General features: G+C 42.4%; 1 protein-coding gene across 6 annotated transcripts in view; it reads left to right on the forward strand.

Annotated features, from left to right (window-relative positions):
• Positions 1 to 23124, forward strand: part of sorcs3a (sortilin related VPS10 domain containing receptor 3a) — a 248206-nt gene that overhangs the window by 90288 nt on the left and 134794 nt on the right. For 5 of the 6 annotated variants that reach the window (XM_082537937.1, XM_082537940.1, XM_082537942.1 and 2 more), the window contains exon 2: positions 6329 to 6396. In XM_082537937.1, the coding sequence (XP_082394063.1) occupies positions 6329 to 6396 (68 nt within the window). Of the gene's footprint in view, positions 1 to 3170; positions 3183 to 6328; positions 6397 to 23124 lie in introns of those variants that run through there. The other variant, XM_082537939.1, reaches the window with a different exon arrangement.

Consider the following 23124-nt stretch of genomic DNA (forward strand, 5'->3'; position numbering starts at 1 on the left):
CTGTAGTTCTCCAGAGGCCTGGTAACGAACTAATCATGTGATTCAGGTGTGTTGACTCAGGGTGAAATCTAAAACCAGCAGGACACCGGCCCTCCAGGCCGCAGAGGGAATATGAAACAAAGAGACAAGATGTCTGTGAAGGGTCTCAGTCATCCAGGTCATCGCAGTCTAAGGTTCCCATAGTCCTTAAAATCTGGGACTGTCCATCAGTTGCTCTTAAAACTGAAGAAGCTTCTCGGATGAGAGGTGAAACGTCTTAAAGAATCCAGACGCTTTTCTTTCCAAGCTCCTTAGACCACGGAGACAAGAGTAACTAAACGTGGAACACGGGGAAGGCACAGTGAGAGAAAACTAGAGACTAGAAACTAAGAGTATAACACACTGAGGCAAATAGGGAGAACATGAATGACACTAAGAATATTAATCCAGGACCTGAAACACAAATACTGGGTCGTGATGTTGGGTTTATGAATGAGTGTAATACTGTCTGTTCAAAGTTGAGTTTTTTTCCCCCATATTTTCTCAATAGAAGTAGTTTTTTCTACAGAAGACGATAAAGAAAAGAAGGTTATTGATTACCATCAACATTGATTACCATAGCTGTCGTATGTTAACTTCCATATGACAATCTGAAAATGATCTATTGGCTGTACTTGTGACCTGATCCATTGACCAGAGGGGTGAGTCTACAGATACTCGTCCATAGTGCCCAGCCTGCTCTGTCATTAGCGGGATAACAAAAGCTAAACATGACATTTGGGGCCAGATACTCTCCATTGTTGCCCCACGTCTTTATTTCAACTCTGTCTCCATTTATGGCCCATACACTGTATTTATCCACTTACCATTAAGTCGATGGCTTCATTTTCTGCCACAGTCATTCCAAATTGCGACAAAGAATTCAGTGTTTTTTTGTTTTCTTTAGCTCAGCCTTGATGTCAAGTTGTAGTTCTGATGCTACCAGATGATATTGTGTCTCATAAACAGCTCTCACCAATTGACAACGTAATTGCTCAGCCGTTGACATGCTACTGAGAGGCGGGGTAGCTTAATCACTTCTAGATAATGATCGGTTTCAGCTGCCATTTTAGTGTCGACCATCCCGATGTTTGTTTGCAGACTAAAAGCTTGTTTTCAGATGTGTGAGGCTGTCAATACTGGAGTACCATGACATTTTGAAATCAAAGCCACAGAGAGCTTTTTGTTCCAACTGCAGCGAACAAAACTGATGTCTTTGAAACAGTTTGAGCCAAAGTACAAAAATGTCTGAAGAGCTGTTTGTTGGAAGTTGCACGTGGTTTGGAAGCAGATTCCATGTGAAATCTTTTGTTTTGCTTTAATCTGTTACTTTGATGCCAGTCCCAAGTTTCTGGGAAGTGTTAAAAAGCACAATTAAGAAAATGATATAAATTGTTTGCAGGGGAAAGATCAAATCTCGAATGTTGTCTGTTTATTTTCATTTGCTGTTCTTATTTTCAGAAAGGTTGGTTTAGGTAAACTAAAAAAGGCAAGTTGAACCCACCATGTCTTCCTTACGATGAGTCCAATGTAGATGCCAGCAGCGTTAGCTTTACCATTCCTTGTAATTACTACATTCAGCACGAATGAACACACACGCACTGCTATTTATAGAACGTCAGGTTTAATTTAGACTTGATATGCTGCCTTGTGTTTTTACCTGACATCGAAGGTGACGGCTCTTCAGGTCACGATCACAATTAATCTATTGCTCCGCAAACGCTTGAGATTTTCTCAGAAAAGCAATTAATAGCATCATTGGCATGCTATGAGCTGAGCCAAAATTCAAGACTGTGTTTGGAACTTTGACTCTGTGGATGACGAAAGGGGGACATTTAGTTCTGCTAATAATATGTTTTCACCACAGTTGGTTAATTGCTGAGGCAACAAGGCAAATCCAAAGGTAATGTGACTGACATTTTGATTCTATAAGCACGTCAGCTGGGGACTCACGAGGGGAGAGTGCACTTCAAATACAGACACCCTGTCAAACGTTTCTCAAGCCTGCTGCGGTTTTGTCCTTCCAATACACCCGGCGCCTCAACAAAGACCGTGAACGCTCGCGAGCAAGTGTGTAAATAAACAGTGACTGGTGTTTTTTGAAATCCACATGCTATTCTTATCCTGGGCTGAGGCTTAATGCATTAAACATTTTCTTTAACGCTGGCTTAAAAGATGTTTTTGAGACACATAGCAAGATTTGCTTTAGAAATATTTGAAAGGACAAAAGTACTTTCTTTGTTTGTTTGTTTTTTCTGCCAGTTGTTCAATGTGAATTTCAAATTCAGACTGTCATGTGGTGATGAGACAACTCGTGTCTGTGTGTGTCACCCCCCCAAGCGGACACAGCCACACATCTCAGAAGCACAAAGCCCACAGAAGCACGAGCATGCAGAGATCTATGCATGTCTAGAGTGGGAAGCATGAGTGCTCTTCTAACAAAGATAATCATGTTAATGCACACAAAGACCAAGTTTTGCGATGTTGTGGAGCCGAATGGCAGGAATCCATCTTCTTCCTATGCAGCACTGGCCTCTCACTGGACTGCAATCTTGTTTGGCCTGAACTGTATGTTCGCATTGTTAGTAGGAGGACCCCTTGGGCATGTGGCACATCTTCACACAAGCTCCATCCAAGGACTCTGGTGAGCGACTGGCTCGTTCATAGGGCTTGTGGGGAGCGTGAGGCTCGGCCAGAGGTGGAAAGGTCCTTGAAGTCTGCGGGCCTCACGAGCTTCACGAACACAAGTACTACAGGAGGTCAGGGGAGCCAAGAAACTGGTTCTTTACTAAGTTCTGCTTATCTAGCCTCAATTGCTGACTTCTGTCAAAAGAGTCAAGGCCACACCTCCTTCACCCCCTCCCAGCCAAATGACTCAAGTCAGGCCTGTCAGGTTGCTTTAAACAAGCAGAAGCTTGTTGCAGGGAGGGGAATGCTAACAAGAGACATGGATGCTAATGAGAAGGAGCAATAGTCATTTAGTCAGAAGGAAAACAGTACAGCTACGAAAAACACGTGTGCTGACGGGTGAAAGTAGCATCTTATTATGTAAAAGGAGCTTGGCTCCCGGTGAGGTCGGGTCAAGTGTGTGATAAATCCAAGACAATTGCAGGAGCTCGCTCTCCTATGAAAGAAATCTTTTGACTGCGTTCTGTAACCCAGAGGTGAGCATAAGTAGAGGGACCAGATGGTTAAGTATAATGAACAGTGTTTTTTCCTCCTCTGACATTACAGCCCAGCTGTCCCTGAGCAACAGATTTATGATCCTTTACTCTAGCGTGGAGTATCACAGCTGACCACTGATCCTGTCACAGCAAACTAGTCCTTCATCTTGCGATGTGCTCTGAGGACTCGCACAGTGCTTATCATAGTGCCCTGCCTGCTGATTATCTCTCCAAAAGAGCCCAGACCAAAGCTGTGAACACAGAGACTGTTGGATCAGACTTTTCCACAGGGGCAAGAATGTCAGCGTGCTCCATCAAGTTTGAAGTTTGAAAGTGGCAAACACCGCTAATTATGCAAAGCACTACCTAGCAACATGCTAACACTTCCAGGGCCTTGTAGTCTTTTCCTAACCAGTGTTGCAGAGTATTCAAAATACCATAAATGTTTTTTTTTTTTACAGTATGTACCTTTTGAGGGAAGAAAGACCTTTCAGCAATCACCTCAGGGATGCTTCTTGTGTTAAAACTTATTGATTTTTGGGGTCATAAATGATGGGATCATAAGGCTTACAACTGGAGAATAGCTCTTTGAAAAGGAGGCCCTTTTAATCTCTGCATTAATTTTTCACCACAGGTGACAGCAGCTTAAGCTTGATAGGCTAGACAGTCTTCTCCTCTGCGACATCTCTAGGGATCCTGAGGTGTGCTCAACCCAGACAGGGCACATTATAACTGCGGCATGTAGTGGTTCTTCTCTGGGGTCTTCTGTCAGTTTGATTTCAAAATAATATCTTTCACAGTGATAACATTCTCTTGTTTGATATCATTAAAAAAGCTAAAGCTACTTAAATCTGCATCTTTTTCTTTGAATGTACTTGGAATTACAGTGGGGCAAAAAAGTATTTAGTCAGCCACCGATTGTGCAAGTTCCCCCACCTAAAATGATGACAGAGGTCAGTAATTTGCACCAGAGGTACACTTCAACTGTGAGAGACAGAATGTGAAAGAAAAATCCATGAACCCACATGGTAGGATTTGTAAAGAATTTATTGGTAAATCAGGGTGGAAAATAAGTATTTGGTCAATAACAAAAATACAACTCAATACTTTGTAACATAACCTTTGTTGGCAATAACAGAGGTCAAACGTTTACTATAGGTCTTTACCAGGTTTGCACACACAGTAGCTGGTATTTTGGCCCATTCCTCCATGCAGATCTTCTCGAGAGCAGTGATGTTTTGGGGCTGTCGCCGAGCAACACGGACTTTCAACTCCCGCCACAGATTTTCTATGGGGTTGAGGTCTGGAGACTGGCTAGGCCACTCCAGGACTTTCAAATGCTTCTTACGGAGCCACTCCTTTGTTGCCCGGGCGGTGTGTTTTGGATCATTGTCATGTTGGAAGACCCAGCCTCGTTTCATCTTCAAAGTTCTCACTGATGGAAGGAGGTTTTGGCTCAAAATCTCACGATACATGGCCCCATTCATTCTGTCCTTAACACGGATCAGTCGTCCTGTCCCCTTGGCAGAAAAACAGCCCCATAGCATGATGTTTCCACCCCCATGCTTCACAGTAGGTATGGTGTTCTTGGGATGCAACTCAGTATTCTTCTTCCTCCAAACACGACGAGTTGAGTTTATACCAAAAAGTTCTACTTTGGTTTCATCTGACCACATGACATTCTCCCAATCCTCTGCTGTATCATCCATGTGCTCTCTGGCAAACTTCAGACGGGCCTGGACATGCACTGGCTTCAGCAGCGGAACACGTCTGGCACTGCGGGATTTGATTCCCTGCCGTTGTAGTGTGTTACTGATGGTGACCTTTGTTACTTTGGTCCCAGCTCTCTGCAGGTCATTCACCAGGTCCCCCCGTGTGGTTCTGGGATCTTTGCTCACCGTTCTCATGATCATTTTGACCCCACGGGATGAGGTCTTGCGTGGAGCCCCAGATCGAGGGAGATTATCAGTGGTCTTGTATGTCTTCCATTTTCTGATGATTGCTCCCACAGTTGATTTCTTCACACCAAGCTGCTTGCCTATTGTAGATTCACTCTTCCCAGTCTGGTGCAGGTCTACAATACTTTTCCTGGTGTCCTTCGAAAGCTCTTTGGTCTTGGCCATGGCGGAGTTTGGAGTCTGACTGTTTGAGGCTGTGGACAGGTGTCTTTTATACAGATGATGAGTTCAAACAGGTGCCATTCATACAGGTAACGAGTGGGGGACAGAAAAGCTTCTTACAGAAGACGTTACAGGTCTGTGAGAGCCAGAGATTTTCCATGTTTGAGGTGACCAAATACTTATTTTCCACCCTAATTTACGAATAAATTCTTTACAAATCCTACCATGTGGATTCATGGATTGTTTTTTCACATTCTGTCTCTCACAGTTGAAGTGTACCTCTGGTGCAAATTACTGACCTCTGTCATCATTTTAAGTGGAACTTGCACAATCGGTGGCTGACTAAATACTTTTTTGCCCCACTGTATATCAGTAACTACTGACGTAACTAACAACTCTTATAAATGAAACAACTCCAAGCTACAGTGACTTTAATAGCATTGTGATTCATTTTATTTACAATCACTGTGTTTGCAATCAGCAGAGCATTCTGAACAAACTGATGTGTGTCAACACTGGACTTGGAGTGTCCAAGGATCCATCAGCAAAAACTGAATTCAGTAAAAACTCACAGGCAATTGGGGCGACCGTGGCTCAAGGGGTTGGGAAGCGTATCTGTAACTGGAAGGTCGCCAGTTCGATCCCCGGGCTCTCTGTCCTGGTCATTGTGTCCTTGGGCAAGACACTTTACCCTACTGCCTATTGGTGTTGGCCAGAGGGGCCGATGGCGCGATATGGCAGCCTCGTTTCTGTCAGCATCTGTGGCTACAACCGTAGCTTGCCTCCACCAGTGTGTGAATGCGAGAGTGAATGAATAGTGGTATTGTAAAGCGCTTTGGGTGCCTTGAAAAGCGCTATATAAATCCAATCCATTATTATTATTATTAGTTCTCTGCCTCTTAAGCCATCCTAAATCTGGGATGCTGTATTCATGCATTAGTCGCCATTCTGCTACAGTAAAGAATTCATTAATCGCTTTGTCCGCCTCATAAAAAGATTCTAACAATTACATTCCCTCTTTTTCAGGTGATCCTGATCCTAACCAAGCTGTACGATTTTCATATCGGCAGCGTCACTGAGAGCACACTTTGGAGGTGAGTACAAGAGACTTTATCTATAAAATATTTACAAGTAGATGATAGAGCAGGCCGATATGACCGAAAATATTTATCATGATATACATTTGAAAATTTGCGATAACAATATAACTGACGATATCACTGACACGAGATAAAATACTTTACAACTCCACAACTTTATTAGTGCAAAAAAAAAAAGAAAACACATGAATGTATTTTCACTTAAACAAGCAGCTGTTTTTTTTATGTGCATTAAAGTTATATAAAAATGTAACAGTGCAAATTCCTCGCTGACAGTTTAACCAAAAGGCATTTCCAGTGGAAACTGGCCGACATATCCTCAGCATAACCATGTATAATATCCACAAAACTTAAAAAGAGGTTATATACACACACAATACGGTAACATTATGTTGAAGCACAGTACCTATCACTCCGCGAGGCTCCGCCTACGATAGCCGTAATGCTCCGACAATCCATCAAGCGGTGCGGCTTCGTAGCTTAGCAAAGCCGTACTGAAACATTTGACAGATTTTCGAGCGCCGTGCACATAAAATCGTTTCGAGGTCAGTAAACACAACCAGAGTTCATACATAAGGCACACGGGATTATAAGGGGCTCTGTGGATTTTCAGAAAAATCAAAGGATGATTTTAAGTGTGCCGTATTTTCCAAACAACACGGTAATAACGACGGCCCGCTAGCATGCTCTACCAAAAATAGTGCTTTGTTGTGTATCTGACGGACGAAAGCTAAACCAGTTCCACACCAGTGAAGCTGCAGCATTTTTACAAACCAGTTCTGGTTCATCTGTTTCATTCAACGATCCGCTCTCGCTCTTCTCATTCTCCGTTGCCGCCATGATTTTTTCCGCCATGTGCGTATGAAAACAAAGGCATGCGCGTTTGACCCATATTCTATCGCGATATTTCATTTTCTTATCGTTGCCCAACATTATACCGGTATTACCGTGAACAGTATGATATGGCCCAGCCCTAGTAGATGGTTTGAAAGCTGTGGTGTGGAGTCGAAATAGCTCTGTGATGATGTTTTTGGCTATTTGATAGTTTAATATAAGCAGCAGGCAGCTAATCTGAGAAAACACAATTTGTGTTAAAATCACAACACAAACGTTTCTCCGTTCTGGCCCTTTAGTTGTGCCCTTTTACAGTGGGGCAAAAAAGTATTTAGTCAGCCACCGATTGTGCAAGTTCCCCCACCTAAAATGATGACAGAGGTCAGTAATTTGCACCAGAGGTACACTTCAACTGTGAGAGACAGAATGTGAAAAAAAAATCCATGAATCCACATGGTAGGATTTGTAAAGAATTTATCCGTAAATCAGGGTGGAAAATAAGTATTTGGTCAATAACAAAAATACAACTCAATACTTTGTAACATAACCTTTGTTGGCAATAACAGAGGTCAAACGTTTACTATAGGTCTTTACCAGGTTTGCACACACAGTAGCTGGTATTTTGGCCCATTCCTCCATGCAGATCTTCTCGAGAGCAGTGATGTTTTGGGGCTGTCGCCGAGCAACACGGACTTTCAACTCCCGCCACAGATTTTCTATGGGGTTGAGGTCTGGAGACTGGCTAGGCCACTCCAGGACTTTCAAATGCTTCTTACGGAGCCACTCCTTTGTTGCCCGGGCGGTGTGTTTTGGATCATTGTCATGTTGGAAGACCCAGCCTCGTTTCATCTTCAAAGTTCTCACTGATGGAAGGAGGTTTTGGCTCAAAATCTCACGATACATGGCCCCATTCATTCTGTCCTTAACACGGATCAGTCGTCCTGTCCCCTTGGCAGAAAAACAGCCCCATAGCATGATGTTTCCACCCCCATGCTTCACAGTAGGTATGGTGTTCTTGGGATGCAACTCAGTATTCTTCTTCCTCCAAACACGACGAGTTGAGTTTATACCAAAAAGTTCTACTTTGGTTTCATCTGACCACATGACATTCTCCCAATCCTCTGCTGTATCATCCATGTGCTCTCTGGCAAACTTCAGACGGGCCTGGACATGCACTGGCTTCAGCAGCGGAACACGTCTGGCACTGCGGGATTTGATTCCCTGCCGTTGTAGTGTGTTACTGATGGTGACCTTTGTTACTTTGGTCCCAGCTCTCTGCAGGTCATTCACCAGGTCCCCCCGTGTGGTTCTGGGATCTTTGCTCACCGTTCTCATGATCATTTTGACCCCACGGGATGAGATCTTGCGTGGAGCCCCAGATCGAGGGAGATTATCAGTGGTCTTGTATGTCTTCCATTTTCTGATGATTGCTCCCACAGTTGATTTTTTCACACCAAGCTGCTTGCCTATTGTAGATTCACTCTTCCCAGTCTGGTGCAGGTCTACAATACTTTTCCTGGTGTCCTTCGAAAGCTCTTTGGTCTTGGCCATGGCGGCGTTTGGAGTCTGACTGTTTGAGGTTGTGGACAGGTGTCTTTTATACAGATGATGAGTTCAAACAGGTGCCATTCATACAGGTGATGAGTGGGGGACAGAAAAGCGTCTTACAGAAGACGTTACAGGTCTGTGAGAGCCAGAGATTTTCCTTGTTTGAGGTGACCAAATACTTATTTTCCACCCTAATTTACGAATAAATTCTTTACAAATCCTACCATGTGGATTCATTGATTTTTTTTTCACATTCTGTGTCTCACAGTTGAAGTGTACCTCTGGTGCAAATTACTGACCTCTGTCATCATTTTAAGTGGGGGAACTTGCACAATCGGTGGCTGACTAAATACTTTTTTGCCCCACTGTACACCTTTGAACCATCAGTGTCACATTTCCCACCCATCTGCGAACCGTCTGTCCTGTCCTCACCTGCTCCTCTGCTGCTGTGAACACACTGTTCTAGTGTCGTGCACAGTCATACGGGGCACTCAGGTGGAGAAGGTTGTTTGCCATGCTCTTGTTCTGAAATATTATCTGATGTACTCAGCTTCTTCACCCCGACTGGGAATAAAATAAACACGCATACACACAAACTCGTGAGACAAGAGCGCTTGTAAAAAGGAAAAATACACTGAAAAAGGATGGCTTACACATCCCTCGTGAGCTGAAACTACATGTAGGCTATTTTCAAATCTGGATTGTCATGACGTGTCACATTTTTCAGGAAAACAATGTAAAGGTCCTCTCAGGTAGGTGACCTCGCCAGTTCTGTCAAACTTTCTGCAGATGCCAAATAGGTGTCTGTGTCTGTGGTTTGGAAAACACAGGTGGGACTCCTGGGGATTATTTCTACCACCTGTAGCAATGACTTAACAAAGCAGAACTAACTGTCCCAATTTGCTGATTTTTTTAAACTTGATGTTATCACTGGGTTTTACCAGCCTTGATTAAAGCATTCAGGAAACGGACGTATCAAAAAACACACATGATTTAAAATTGGACAACATCTTCTCAGACATGTCCAGATGGCTTCCAGCACAGCTGCTATTTTTAGATCGGTCCGTTGAAATCCCTTCCTGACCTCTTGCACTGTGAACTCTATAATTTCACCACAAACAGCAAACTGGTGCAGAGACCAAACATCAACTTGTGTTTCCAACTGGCCTGAGGTTCTGCACTGTAAATGGAGCTCCCCCGGAGACTGTCAGTGCAGGATGCTACTGTAATATCCTGAGGGGGGTTCAGCAAAACCTGAATGCCTGAAAATAAATAAATCTGAAATGATTTCCACATTTTCTGGGATTCCACCATTTCCCTTGTCCGCTTCCTTAAAATGAAAATGAAGTTGAAACGATCACACTGGAGGTGATCCAGTTCCCATTACAGAGGCACAAGTGCAGGGGAACATGGAGCTCTAAAAATGGCAGCCATGCTGAAAGCTGTCCAGAGGTGGATGAGAAAATAACCTTGAGCGGGACATTAACCAAATTTAAAGCATTTACATTTTTTCTTTTTTTAATTTTTATAGGCAAACTGTTTGATCCTGTGTGTGTGTGTGTGGGGGGGGGGGGGGGGGGAGTCTAATGCATTAAGGGGAACTGAAAACAAGACTCAGAGATGCTAAGTGCTCACTTGGCACATCACACGAGTAACATTGTCTAGGTTTGGGTTTGCTTGCATGTTTTGTGGCCTGCTGCACATTCTCAGTAGTGTTTGCCACAGGTTCATACTACGGCCATACACTTTATATTGTGAAGATGTCATAGAAATGACTTTTGTTGGTACTGAAGAGGTCTTACAGGATGTGTAAGCTCCATGGATTTAGAAAAATGTATGAGCTGTCCCAGTTTGCACTTTAATAGATGCCTCTCTTGTGATTGGCTGTGAGACATATGCATTTTGTTTGTGTAATTTTCAGCACACATTCCTAAATTATAGGCTGGATGCTGACATGAAGTCTATCAAAACTGGGAGACTTGTAGCTCGGCAATGACGTGAAGATGGTAGGATTTAGCTAACGGTATTTTTGCATGTCATTTTATTCTGCGGTAAAAGTGGAACGCCCTAATGGCTGCCTTCACATCGACTGCAAAATAAACCGTTCCAAATGAAAAGTTGTTTGTTCAGAACTCTGAGACATTCAGCTTTCTTCTTCAGCTCAGATTTGCGTTTTGACTCGCCCGTCTCAGCAGAGAGACTGTGCTGAACTTGAGTTCAAACCACAGCAGCTTCGCCTGAAGAGAAACCAGCGATATTCCATCTGTATGCATTTTTCTTTCTTCACAGATTTCAGAGATGACAGTCCTTTAGAGCTGAAAACATTTACACTTCTGAAGTTTGCTTACTCTGTCCAGCTTGAAGTGGTAGTTTGGCTGATAAGTGATGTCTGTGAAGGTTCTCAGTCATCCAGGTCATCGTCATCACTCATCGCTGATAAGTGATGACAAAATGACTGCTACTCATTTCTGACATTTAGACACATTCTGTATAATTTGGATCCTGAGGCAAAACGGAGCAGTGGTTTGGTGTTTGAATAAGTGCAAAGAAAAAGTAGTCCCTTGATATCCTGCGGTAAGCTCGACCACAGAGGCTCTGGCTGCAGATGCTATCGTGTTATCATATGCTACTTACATAATAAAATGATAGTTTTGTGATAAGACCCTACTGTCTGCTGTAGAAGTATAAAACTCCAGTTACATTTTCTTCTGTTTAGTTCTGTACGAAAGCATTGGGGAAAAGGGGACACTGCATTATGTACATAAGGTACAACTTCCTATAGTCTTCATTGCATAAACATCCCCAAACATATGCCCTGTAATAACAGCCACAGATGGCAGAGAGCGAACATAATCTAACCATAGAAGAAGTAAAAAACTGCCATTCCAGCTTAGAGGACACGAGCTTGAATGCTTGTGATTTTTACCGACACCATCTTGGTGCCTTAAAATCAGACCTGACAAGAAAGCGGTGGATCTGACTGAGAAAGCGAGGCCTCGTGCAACCTCCTGCAGTTGTGATTTGTCAGTCACAAGCCAGAAGAGTGTTTACTGAGGCATCACAACAAGCGAGGAGTAGCGTGGGCATCAGGACTATCGTCCTTTGTTAACCAGCCAATTTCTGCACACGCGGTGACTGAACTAATACAAACCTTGACACTGCTGTAGTTAATAGTTGAATTCTATAGGTGAAGATTTATTCAGGTAAAACAACATGAACAAGAAAAGCGTTTGGAGATCAGCATTAATGTCCCCTCACATACCTACAAGCAGTCAGCAGCTAAGAGGAAGCTGAAGAAAGGTACTTCTCGAATCGCTCAACGATGAGAAATCTGCCCGTTTTGTGTCAGCCCACACCCATGATGGGCCTTTCTTGTGCCAGCTAATTGAGATCCCAGCTCTGATACAGTTTGAAGAGGAGTAGCCACGGAGAATGTTTATCACTTTACGGGAAGATGTCCGAAACGGCAAGACTAACGCTGTCTTTTTGCAAAGGTCAAGGCACTGCCAACACCTCAAAGTATCGCCTAGTCAGTCTGTCAATTTTAATGAACACCCTGACCTTAAACAATGAAAGCTGATCACTCTGTCTCTGCATAATTTTCAAAGCAGCCTTCATATGTGCGTGGCGGAGGGGAAAGAAATGAAGGCGAGCTGTTCGCTGTTGACAATAAATCAACTCAGCAAAACAGTTCTTCAAAGTTTTTCAGCCTCTCTCATCTGGTCTCTGGGGTTTTGTCCCTCAGTGGATGAGAATTTATCAAATATGACAAGCCCTGTACTCATTTGCAGGTATTCAGACATGGGTAAATTAACGCCAACAACAAAGTCATATTGTATTTCCCTCCTATCGCCATTTGAATTTGACATTTCCTATACTTGTACTTTTTGCAAAACAAGCCTATGCAGCAGTTGTTTTCTCTGAACTATGCAGTGAGTTTACTGAAGTTGTGCACACGGTGTGGTTCTGAATTACTGAGCTGGAAAGCTTCAGGATGAGCTGATGTTAATCTCTTTTTGTGCCACTGCAAAACACAGTGAAAAAGTCAAGTTTTATGTTGTGCTCAAAGCAGCTCCCACTCGTATATTGTTGTAAATATAAATTAAGGTTTAAGATGTTTAGCGCAAATTACATCCAGTGGACAAAGTATACTTTTAATCATTTCAGCTGACCTCACTCGTGACAGAGTGCCAACTGAGCTGTTACAAGCACTCATTTACTTCCTGGTTCAAAGTCAGCTGCTGTGATTTACTGAGCTGCACACAGGATAAAAGTTTTAAAACGTGTACTTATGTAACAAATACTGTGCATGTGCATAAAAATTAAAAGAGAATATAAATCACATTATTACATAAGCATTAATGCTTACTTACACTTGAGGGTCAGACCAGCTGAGTGAATCAGCTGACCAAATTAATGGTTGCTTACCTGATTAGTGAAGACCTATTATGAATCTTCAGCCAGCCATCTTGGTGTCTTGAATACAGACGCAACGAGGGAGGGTCAACTCTTCCCCCACAGACCTTTGTACCACTAACAGAGGCATCGCCCCCTGCTGGTCATTAGAAAGACTGCAGCCTTTTCACAGTAGCTTCACTTGTCACTCCCAGAAACGTTGCCATATGCACAAAAGTCCTGGGCTACACCTCCACCACATCACTTTGAATTCAGCTGTTTTCATTCCCGTTGTCACACGTGTATAAAAATAAGCACCTAGCCATGCAGCCAGACTTTACGAACATTTGTGAATCTAAATTTCTACAGAGCGATATCGATTCATTAAATTATTTCAACAACCACCAAACAGCTAAAACAGAACATGAGAGCAGGGAAATGGATTCCACCCAAAGACGTAAACACAAAGCACGAACCCGATGCATCAGAATCTGTGAGATGTCGGCTTTCTCACCCGGCGAGTACACGGACACGCAGTCGGTGCTTAAAGCCGACAGCTCACAGATTCTGAAGCTACATGTTTTGTCTCTCTCCAACCAAAATTCACTGAAGCAGCAGCAAAAGAAGATTCAAACTATGCTTCACAATTGATAAACATTGTCATTAATTCCCTCTTATTTTTGCTGTTTTGCTTTCACCACAATAAAAATGACACTTCCTGCACAGCTCTCTCTCTCTCTCTCTCTGTATTTTTAAGAACTGTTTCCCATCTCAAATCTGTTTTCTGCATCATTCATTCGCTTTTTACACTCCAGTCTATCATTGTGTACAGTGCTGTCGACCGCTGTTCTTTTTTACAAGAAATTGTAACTTTTTAAAATGATGCCAAATTGTATAACGCAGGTGTTAAGATTAGCACAAAAACTGTGTGCTGGGAGCTTCACGGCATGACTTTTTCAGCTAATGTAGGAGTAATGGGATGGCTGTTCAGTGTTTTTGTACATCTCGGGTACCTCTGCGTACTTTTTAAAGTGTCGTTTTGGCTGACAGGTTACCTTCACTTTCTAAATGGGGAGTTTAAGTTAAGATCAGATGACTGGAGATTTTACATGCACCTATTCACAAACTGCATGAGGTCTTAAACTGCATTATTCCTACTTTTATAAATCGCTGATTACAGTTGAGCTCACAATTTTGAGCTGGATAGGCACAAACAATGATGAATGGTTGATTGCAGCTGCTAATATCATCAGGAGTTTGTACTGTGGGGTGTCTATTAGCCATATCTATGGGCCTAATTATAACTGACAAAGGTCATTCAGTGGGATGATTCAAACATTCAAAGAGGCTACAGTTTCTAAATGACAATTCAGAAAAAGAACACAACGCAGCTCCACTTCTAAAATTGAGATGCCAGTAACACTTGTATTAAAGATAATTATTTATGTGGATAACGAGTGGGCCTGCATGTTGACTGATAAGGGTGACAAATTAATTTTATGACAGCTAGATATGCAGCTTTGAGGCTGTGATTGGACTCTGTCTGTCAAATGTTTAAAAATGATGTCACTGAAAATCCACACGCACAACTGGCGTTATCATTTGTGCTTCTAGAAGCTTTTTCTGTACGTTTGACAACGTAGTGTTGTGGATGGCCTTAATACTTTTAACTGCCTCACTTTGTCTACAATGAAAATACCTCCCGGCTCAACAATTATTATGTTATCTCTGTGGTCTGAGGTAGTTCAATCAATATCTGTGAAAATGAACAACTTTCTCCCAATAGACCTCTAAATGATAACACCATACCACCAATAAACACGTAGCGACTATCTGACTTTTGTCATTTCATCCTCGGGGGAACAATGCTGTAGTCAGTTCTATTTCATTAGGGAAATTTTCACACCAAACGATGAGGCGTTTGAGTCTAATTATTTTGATTTAATTGGTCTTATTCATGCCTTCAGCAAATTAACGCTGATCTGATAAAACAAAAAAAGAGGCATTCTCTTCTCTCTTTTTTTTGGTCCCCTATTAACATCCTGATTACAGTTGTAATGATGTTTGGTGTGAAGAAATGTTCATTATGTGAATAACTGCCTGAAATTAGTGTCACTGAAAATGACAGTGATTATGAAATATTAGGCAAAAGTTAGATGGTGGGTGTGTGTATGTGTATCACTAGTTGCTTTGCAACGTGGAACACAAAGGTCTAAAGGGGGGCGTCACTAATTTAACAAAAGGTCAGAAATAGTCATGAGAGTAAAGTGTCAAACCCCGTCGTGCTGATAAGAGGAAGCTAGGAATGGTTGTAGAGGAAATATAGGATGGTGTTTGAGCCAAACAGTCGAGTTATATCAACCTCTGTTGCTTCAGTTTGACCTTTTTCTGGTGGTGTGTCTCTGGTGACTCACATGTACCATGTAAGCGGAAGAACTACTGTAAATCAGTGTAACACCCTTTTAAAAACACGTGCTGGTATAGGATGACTTAGCATCGACATACTGGGGAACATTGGACCTGCACAGGAAACGATGGTTTCTCCAATCCTCAGTGTTTTTGATCTCACCATTTATGTTGATACATCTTGGGTTGTAGCGGTAAATTCCTGTGAAATTAAAAACTAAATGAAATGATTTCCACTCATAATCTGGAAATAGTGGAAAGGGACCGGAAATATTTTCCACCTGTGGTGTGGAAAGCGTTATTGGCGGGGATCCCCTTGTGAAACTACAGGAGACCATCAGAAAGATGAAGAGGGAGAGAGAGATGAGTCTGCATTATCAGTCCCTGGCTACAGACTCCGCCTCTCCCACTGTGCCAAGATGGGGTCACCTGGGGTTGAAGAGTGACATCCTCTCAAATTGCATCATTTTGCTGAGCATGCTCATGGGCTATGTGATATTTCACAGGTCAGTGCCTATAATAAGGGCCTGGCTCTCTCAGAGAGACCCACCTGATGTCTGTGACCTTTTGCAATTGGACTTGGTATTTCCCTCAAAACCTCAGCAGCCAGGGCTCACCAGAACATTTCAGAAGCAATTCCTTGAAAACTGAGCGGATCAAATTTTTACAGCTACTGTAGGATCTACTAAAACTGAAGAAAAGACTGCCCAGTATGATGGATGAACAACTGCATGCGGTAAATAAAGGATAGTTCAAGCTGGACTGATCCAAGTATTCTGTGGGATGAATAAGGCCATTCCATTTTAAGCCAATCAAATCTGTCAAACCTTTTTAGAGTTAGCTGCGTTTTTGTACAATAGCTTTGGTATATTTTACAAAACCTGAAAAAAGGACATTTTTAAACTATGAAAATGTTCGAGTAATAAGACAAAAATATGTTTTCTCAGCATTTTTGAGCTGTCATAACTTAAGCACACGATACAATCATAAGAGATTTTCAAGGCTGGACAAACACATTTAATCTCTGTTAAACCGACAAACATACCAGTTTGCATCAGCTAAACTTAATATAAGAAGCAAGAAAATCTGTGTTTCAAACATTCATTTTTTTTGTTTTAACGATGCCTATAGGCAATAAATGTTACACCTTTTGAATCATGTTTATTTCCCCTTAAATGCTGCCACATTTGCAAGGAAAACGTGTCTCTGGGTTGAGCAGCATGGGTGGTACCCATGAAAAACTCTGCCAACGCTGCTACTGACTCTTCTTGGAGCTTCTGATTGGCCATCAGGTGCCTGATTGATGCCTAGTTAGCAGCACTTGTGAGCACGGAGCCTGCTGCAGTGGTCAACTGGTGTCTGCTCCATGCATGCCATGTTTGAATAGGGCCACAGGACAACTTCAAGCTGCTGTTCTGCAAACCCAAGGTGTTAACCTCAATCCTGGGATCAAAAACTTAGGTGTGCAGTTTGTGCCAGTGACCACCACAACTATTGGCTGATTTGCAACAAATGCTGGTTGACGCTATCCCACAGCAGCTGTTGTGGCTGTGCGTGCTACTGAGGCCTTCTTTTGGTAAATCGATAAACTGTTAAATTGTAAATACGTCTTGTTTCTTCAGACTTCAATCATCCAGTACAATCAAAGACACCAAACTAGAGTCAGCAGAATAAAATGTTTTGCACTTTCATGGGTCCAGCTCACATACTCAGCTGCTCAATCTACAAACACACTGTAGGCCACATTTAAACTGTGCCACATGCATGCATTACAAGAGGATATGTGTTTATTGAAGTGCTGTCAAAATTAACAGCATCACGGTAAAAGCAATTAAAATTTTTAACACAATTAACACATCTGGAGTGCAGAATGACTCAAAATCCCTGAAATGTTTCTGTCAACTCATTTTGGGCAGTTTGTCCAAGTAGAGTTACCTTCGCACATGCGCAAACGGGCAGTAGATCTGGTAGTGACGGGCAGCTGAACCAATCAACTCAATTTGGAAGATGATAAACCAACATCGGCCCCCTCGATGGGAAATTTGAGTATTAAAAAAATAACAAGACGGAACAGTCGACCAACAAAGTATTATGCACATTGTGCAAGAATGATCTTTCTTTTCACCGCAGGACTTCCAGCTTAAAATATCTCATTGACACAAAGCATACGTTAGTCGGGGATGCTGCTCGGACTTTGGCTAACGCGTCACCCAGCTTGCCACAAACCACTCACGGAGCGTCGGGGACTCAGTAAACATTTGTCCCCTCTCTCTCTGTCACTCTTGGGGAGGCACTTCAAGTGCTTGAGATGAGGAACCAAAGCCGTGTAAAGCACGTTCTCAACGATATTAACAGGTCTGCTGTTTGTAATTCCACTTGGCAATTGTGTCAGTCAGTTTTTTGTTAACATGAATGTTCAATAAACATGTTAAGTGCGTATATTTTCCCTTTTTTTCAGAGTCTGTTTGCTCATGCAAAAAGAAATGTAATTAATATCGATAAAAAATGAATGATATTTAATCGTGATTAATCAAAATTAATCCACAGTAACCCTGTGATGAATCCGATTGCGATTAATTACAGAAAACTGAGATGAATTAGTTTTTTTTAATCTATTGACAGCGCTAGTTTATTAGTATCACCATCTAAACCCCAAATCTTTTGTTTGGCACAATATTTTCTATAACCAACTTTGAGCATTAAAATCATGGGATATATTAGAGTTTCAATAGCCAGACTTCCCCAGTGTTATTGTAGGTGATGTAACGTAACATAAATGGGCTTGATCAAAACAAGTTGTAGCATATGACAGCTCTCACCCTTGACTGGGCCCATTAGTAATGATAATAATCACCAATTTTAACCCTTAACAATATTCACAAGGATTAGATAAAGTTAGGAAAAGCCTTTGTATTTATTGCTGATTGCAGTTATTTAAAGAATAAAAGTGCATTGGTTTTATCCTGGTTGATAGGTTGTTCACATGCTGCTTGTATTCAGTGTTTTCCGTGTTAGCATGCAATCCATGCAGCTACAAAGATCACAAATGTCTATCAAAAGCCCAGCACACACAACAGGCTATTTGTCAGACTGAACTAGTTAGACTGGTTCTTTCAAAAGGAGCTGTCAACCTGGAGTGAACGCAAGCCAACAGTTTAGCATATCATACAATTATGGAATTTATGGGAAGAACTGGAAGCAGCCCAAAAGCCCGCTGTGTGATGTGTGTTATTAAAGAGGTCATTTATTCTGCTCTTTTCTCACAATATTTAAATGTTCCTTTTTAATTACATACTCTTGGGCCTTTTCTTCACATCCTGAAGCATGCACTCGTTTGCTTCCTGTCATAACAGCAAATGGTGGATTTCATTATGAAGCTTTGCTTTGGATGCAATGGGGAATTTCGTAATTGTTATTCAAGTGCATTGGCCATCCCTCTGAGATTTGAGACGGTTCCCTTTTTGTTTTAAGTAATTTAATTTGTAATTGTAATTATTATGATGCAGGACCCATGTTTCTGTCTTTCCTGCAGCTTCATGCAGAGGAGGAAGTGGATACTCCTCAAATGCACGACAAACAGTCCGGCGTTTGTCGGCAGCAGCGGGTAGCCTCGCAGCTTTCACTACAGCGCTTATGCGAAATGACACAAATATTTCCACGGAGGACAACATTATGACATCATTCGCCCACAGCAACACGCTGGACTGTGCTGGCGTGCTGTAGCTGGTGGTCCGGGTGCTGTAGTGAAATACACATTTTGTTTTGCGCTGCTGGCACTCGCACAGGGGCCGGTTGTATGGTCAGTGGCGAGGCCGGCCACGGGCTCAGATCCTTTGAGATTACGGATGGGCTGCTGCCAATGCTGAGAGACGCTGCCAGGACTGCTCACTGTGTGTGCAAACAGCACACGAGTTTATGCAGCACCCAGGAAAAGTTGATGCTTGGAGGAAAGTTTATTATTCATTTCTACCTCTTTCTTACTTAACTTGGTAAAACTTCACTTTCACACGTCTGAGTTATAAGTTCCACACGATTGGCTCCGGAGCTGCTTATCAGAAAGAAGAAAGGTAGCAGATAAAGGCACCGCAGAGTCGTGAGGGATAGCTCCCACTCACCTTCTAGGAGAGCATCTTTCCCCCCATTTCTCATTGGAAAAGGAAACACAACTTGTATTTACCCCTGCGCTGCCACAACAGGATGCACGCCGGCAAATGAGCACGCGATCAAACAAAAAGAGCGTGCTCACACTTCTTACAGCCCTGCCTGGCTTTTATCAATTCTACTTCACCAAGTCTCCACCAGAGAAACAGCTGGTGTTCTGCTAAACACTTGTATCTGTGAGTCGTTCATCCCCGCCGAGCAACTTCTACACTGACAGAAAAGGAGGGAATGATTTAATATTGGATTCTGCATACGCAGTACATGATGAGCATATTTCCAAAGGAGTTATGGCAGATATAAATCAAAAGTTTGTTTGCAACCCTCATCCGTTATGTTGAAAAAGGAGCCGGGGATGCTCATGCAGGCTGTGGAATACATATTAAAATGGAGAAATATTTCTATCCTCGGCACTTATATATTCAAAAGAAAGTGCTGTCCCTTTATTTTTAGAGCATCTCAGTACATTTGCAGACAGATCATTACGCTACCTCCGACTGCCATGGGATAGATGTGTTTGTGGAAGTGATGCCTGAAAGCACACCTGACCCCCATGTCTGTTCCCCGGGTCTCTAACAATATGCCTGTGGGTGTGCAGAGCAGGGAAAAAAGCGAATAAAATAGGACAGAATATGAATTTACTTTAGGTCTACTGTTTGCTGGGCTAAACAGCAGTTTTAATTTTAAGTGTAATTTGTTTTCTAGCATTTTTGTTTGCTGTTAGCATCAGTCATTAAGTATGCATGCAAACATTTTATTAACCCATTAAAATTAGAAACTTCTGGGAAAATCTTTTTAAAATCTATCATATGCAACATAATGAAAGCTACTATTTTAGGAGGTATTTTGCTGTATTAATTAAAAAGTTTTCAGTATGCAACATCAATTTAGCTAAAATATAAATCCTACTGATTTATCATAGATTACCTCGTTAGAGATAGAAATTAACCTTCCTAAACTTTTTCCCCCATTGATTCTGTTCATCTTACCAGTTCAGGCTCAGAAGTGGGATGGACCCTATCCCAGGGCAAGAGGCAGGGTACACCCTGAACAGGTCACTAGCCTGTAAAATAGAGACACAGACTACCTTTCATACCTGTGGGCAATTCAGTGAATGTATTTGGTGATTAGACTCCTATGAGCCATCATGGCAGAACTGAATTCCAGCAATGATGGGATTTAAGACACGACACCACAGAGTCTAGACCCTGGTGGTGGTAAAGATGAAGACTAAGGCTGAGGTGTCTGAGGTGGAGATGGGGAGCAGGTGGGTTGGATGAAAGCGAGTGTGAAAAGCCGATTTAAACCACGCAAAGCTGAGACTGATTCGCTCAATGAAGGTGTGAGAGAAGATGATTGGACTACAGTATTGAGACTGACTGCGTGGGAAAGTGGCAGCAAAACACCGTGAAACAAGTGAGAGCCTAAAATTAGAGAATGCATTTGAAGCACTTTATTTTTGTATGTGCAGCATTTTTACTGAGATACTTGAACGAGGACAACTTTTAGCCAATCAGTAATCCAGATTTGCACCACAAACCTCTGAAGTTTTCGCTGTCTAAACCTCAAACATCAGCATGTCATCTGACACGTTATACAGGTAGGTTTCCTTTCTCACAACAACAAGAAGAAGAGAAAGTGTAGTCAGTTGAATCTGATCGGCTCCATGTTGGATTTATGGAGCTTTGAGCTTCACAGACACTGCTATGGATGCATTAATAATGCACTGAAAGTACTTACATGTTGTATGCATCCAGTCTGTCACTTAAGCTTTTAAAATCTTCAGGTTTTCTTTTGGAAGCAGAAAAATGTTTCTTGAAACTCACATGTTTCATGAGCATTTTCACTTGAGAGTTTCGCTTCTTGTAGACACGTAGCCTCACTCCTGCTTCCTGACCCCAACATGTCAGTTATCATCTCTCACAGCCCCCCAGAGACACAGTTGAACCAACCTACCGGCCACTGTGGTGTGCTGCTGCTCTCTAACAACGCAAACTGTATAACTATAAACTGGCCATCCAATTGCTGTTTTCCAGGCTCTCTCTTTCCATTAATAATGAATAGAAGTCATTTCTCGTTGTGCTTGCTCTGGCAGCATTGCAGGGTTGAAAAATACTCCCCCCCCCCCCTCCTAATCCTGCACTCTGACTTTAAATCACACACAGTAGAGTTGTGAGCGAAGCTGATTTTTGGATCATCTCAGAGCAAACAGAGAAGTGCAAAAAGGGGTTGGCTAAGGTAATCTAAACCATGAGACAGAACAGGTGGATGTCAAAAGCACAGTTATCCTTTGTAACCCAAAGTCCTTCTGGAGCTCATGAAAAAGTCAGCATGTCTGGGAGGAGATTTTAAAATTTTTATACTTTATTTAAAGATTTATTCTGGAAAAAGCATTCTAGAGCGGGGCGAGCGGGGAAGGGGATGAATCAGAGGTACTTCCCTACCCGCTGTCGGGCCTGGATGAAGAACACGACCTGTGAGTGCGATACATAACTAACGTTGTCACCGAGAGTGATCTTTGAATGTCGGCACTTCTGTCCCACTCCGGATGTTCCTTTAAGGTATTTTCTCAACACTGAATTTGTTCGGCGTGTTGCAGTGCAGTGATGCGGGCAGGGCTACATTTGGTAAGGCCTGATGTCAGCGAGGATTCTGTGAAGATTTTTTTTGCCATTTTTTCCTCAGCTTTTCTCCACTTTTTCCTTTACTCTTTGTTTCCACATATCACACTCCAGCACATGGTTGTTATGTGAAATCTTTTGTTTATATACTGCAGGATCACCGCCGACTTTCGCAGCACTGTATTAACAGCAGCATGAATTCTAGGGCGGTCTGCAGGCACATTTCCTGTTTTCTGTTTGTTTCACACATGGCTTGTTTTTGTATTTTCTTTTCGACATCACCCACTAACGCAGACACATACATAAACACACACAGAACGGGCGCACGTATAAACTGGTACGGACATGAATGCAATCGTTAATCTGTTGAAGGGCAGATAGACTTTGGTGTACAGTGCTCGGTCTTTTGAGGTACCATTATTTTTGCCACGCTTCATTGTCCTCTGCTCTCACGTGTGTTTCACTGACAACTCACGCAGAAACACCTGCAACTACAGTATCTTCCGATCTCAACGTGGCAATTCTCCAAAGTCATTTTCAATTATGCTTCAGTGGATTTCGCATTAAAGGAGAGAGTGCAGCCGTTGCCTTAGGTGAAAACATGGAAAGAAGCGAGCATTTGTGTGCGCGTGCCATGTTTTCAGCGTGAATGTGTGTGTGTGTGTGGAAGTTTGCACAAGAGTGTAGCTCGGGGTGAGTGTATATTCCATAGATAAACTCCTTGACAACTTGTACATTATGACTCTCCTCGCTGAGATAT

The sequence above is a fragment of the Aulonocara stuartgranti genome, assembly GCF_965226115.1.
Source record: "Aulonocara stuartgranti genome assembly, chromosome: 6".
In the NCBI taxonomy this organism is placed as follows: Eukaryota; Metazoa; Chordata; class Actinopteri; order Cichliformes; family Cichlidae; genus Aulonocara; species Aulonocara stuartgranti.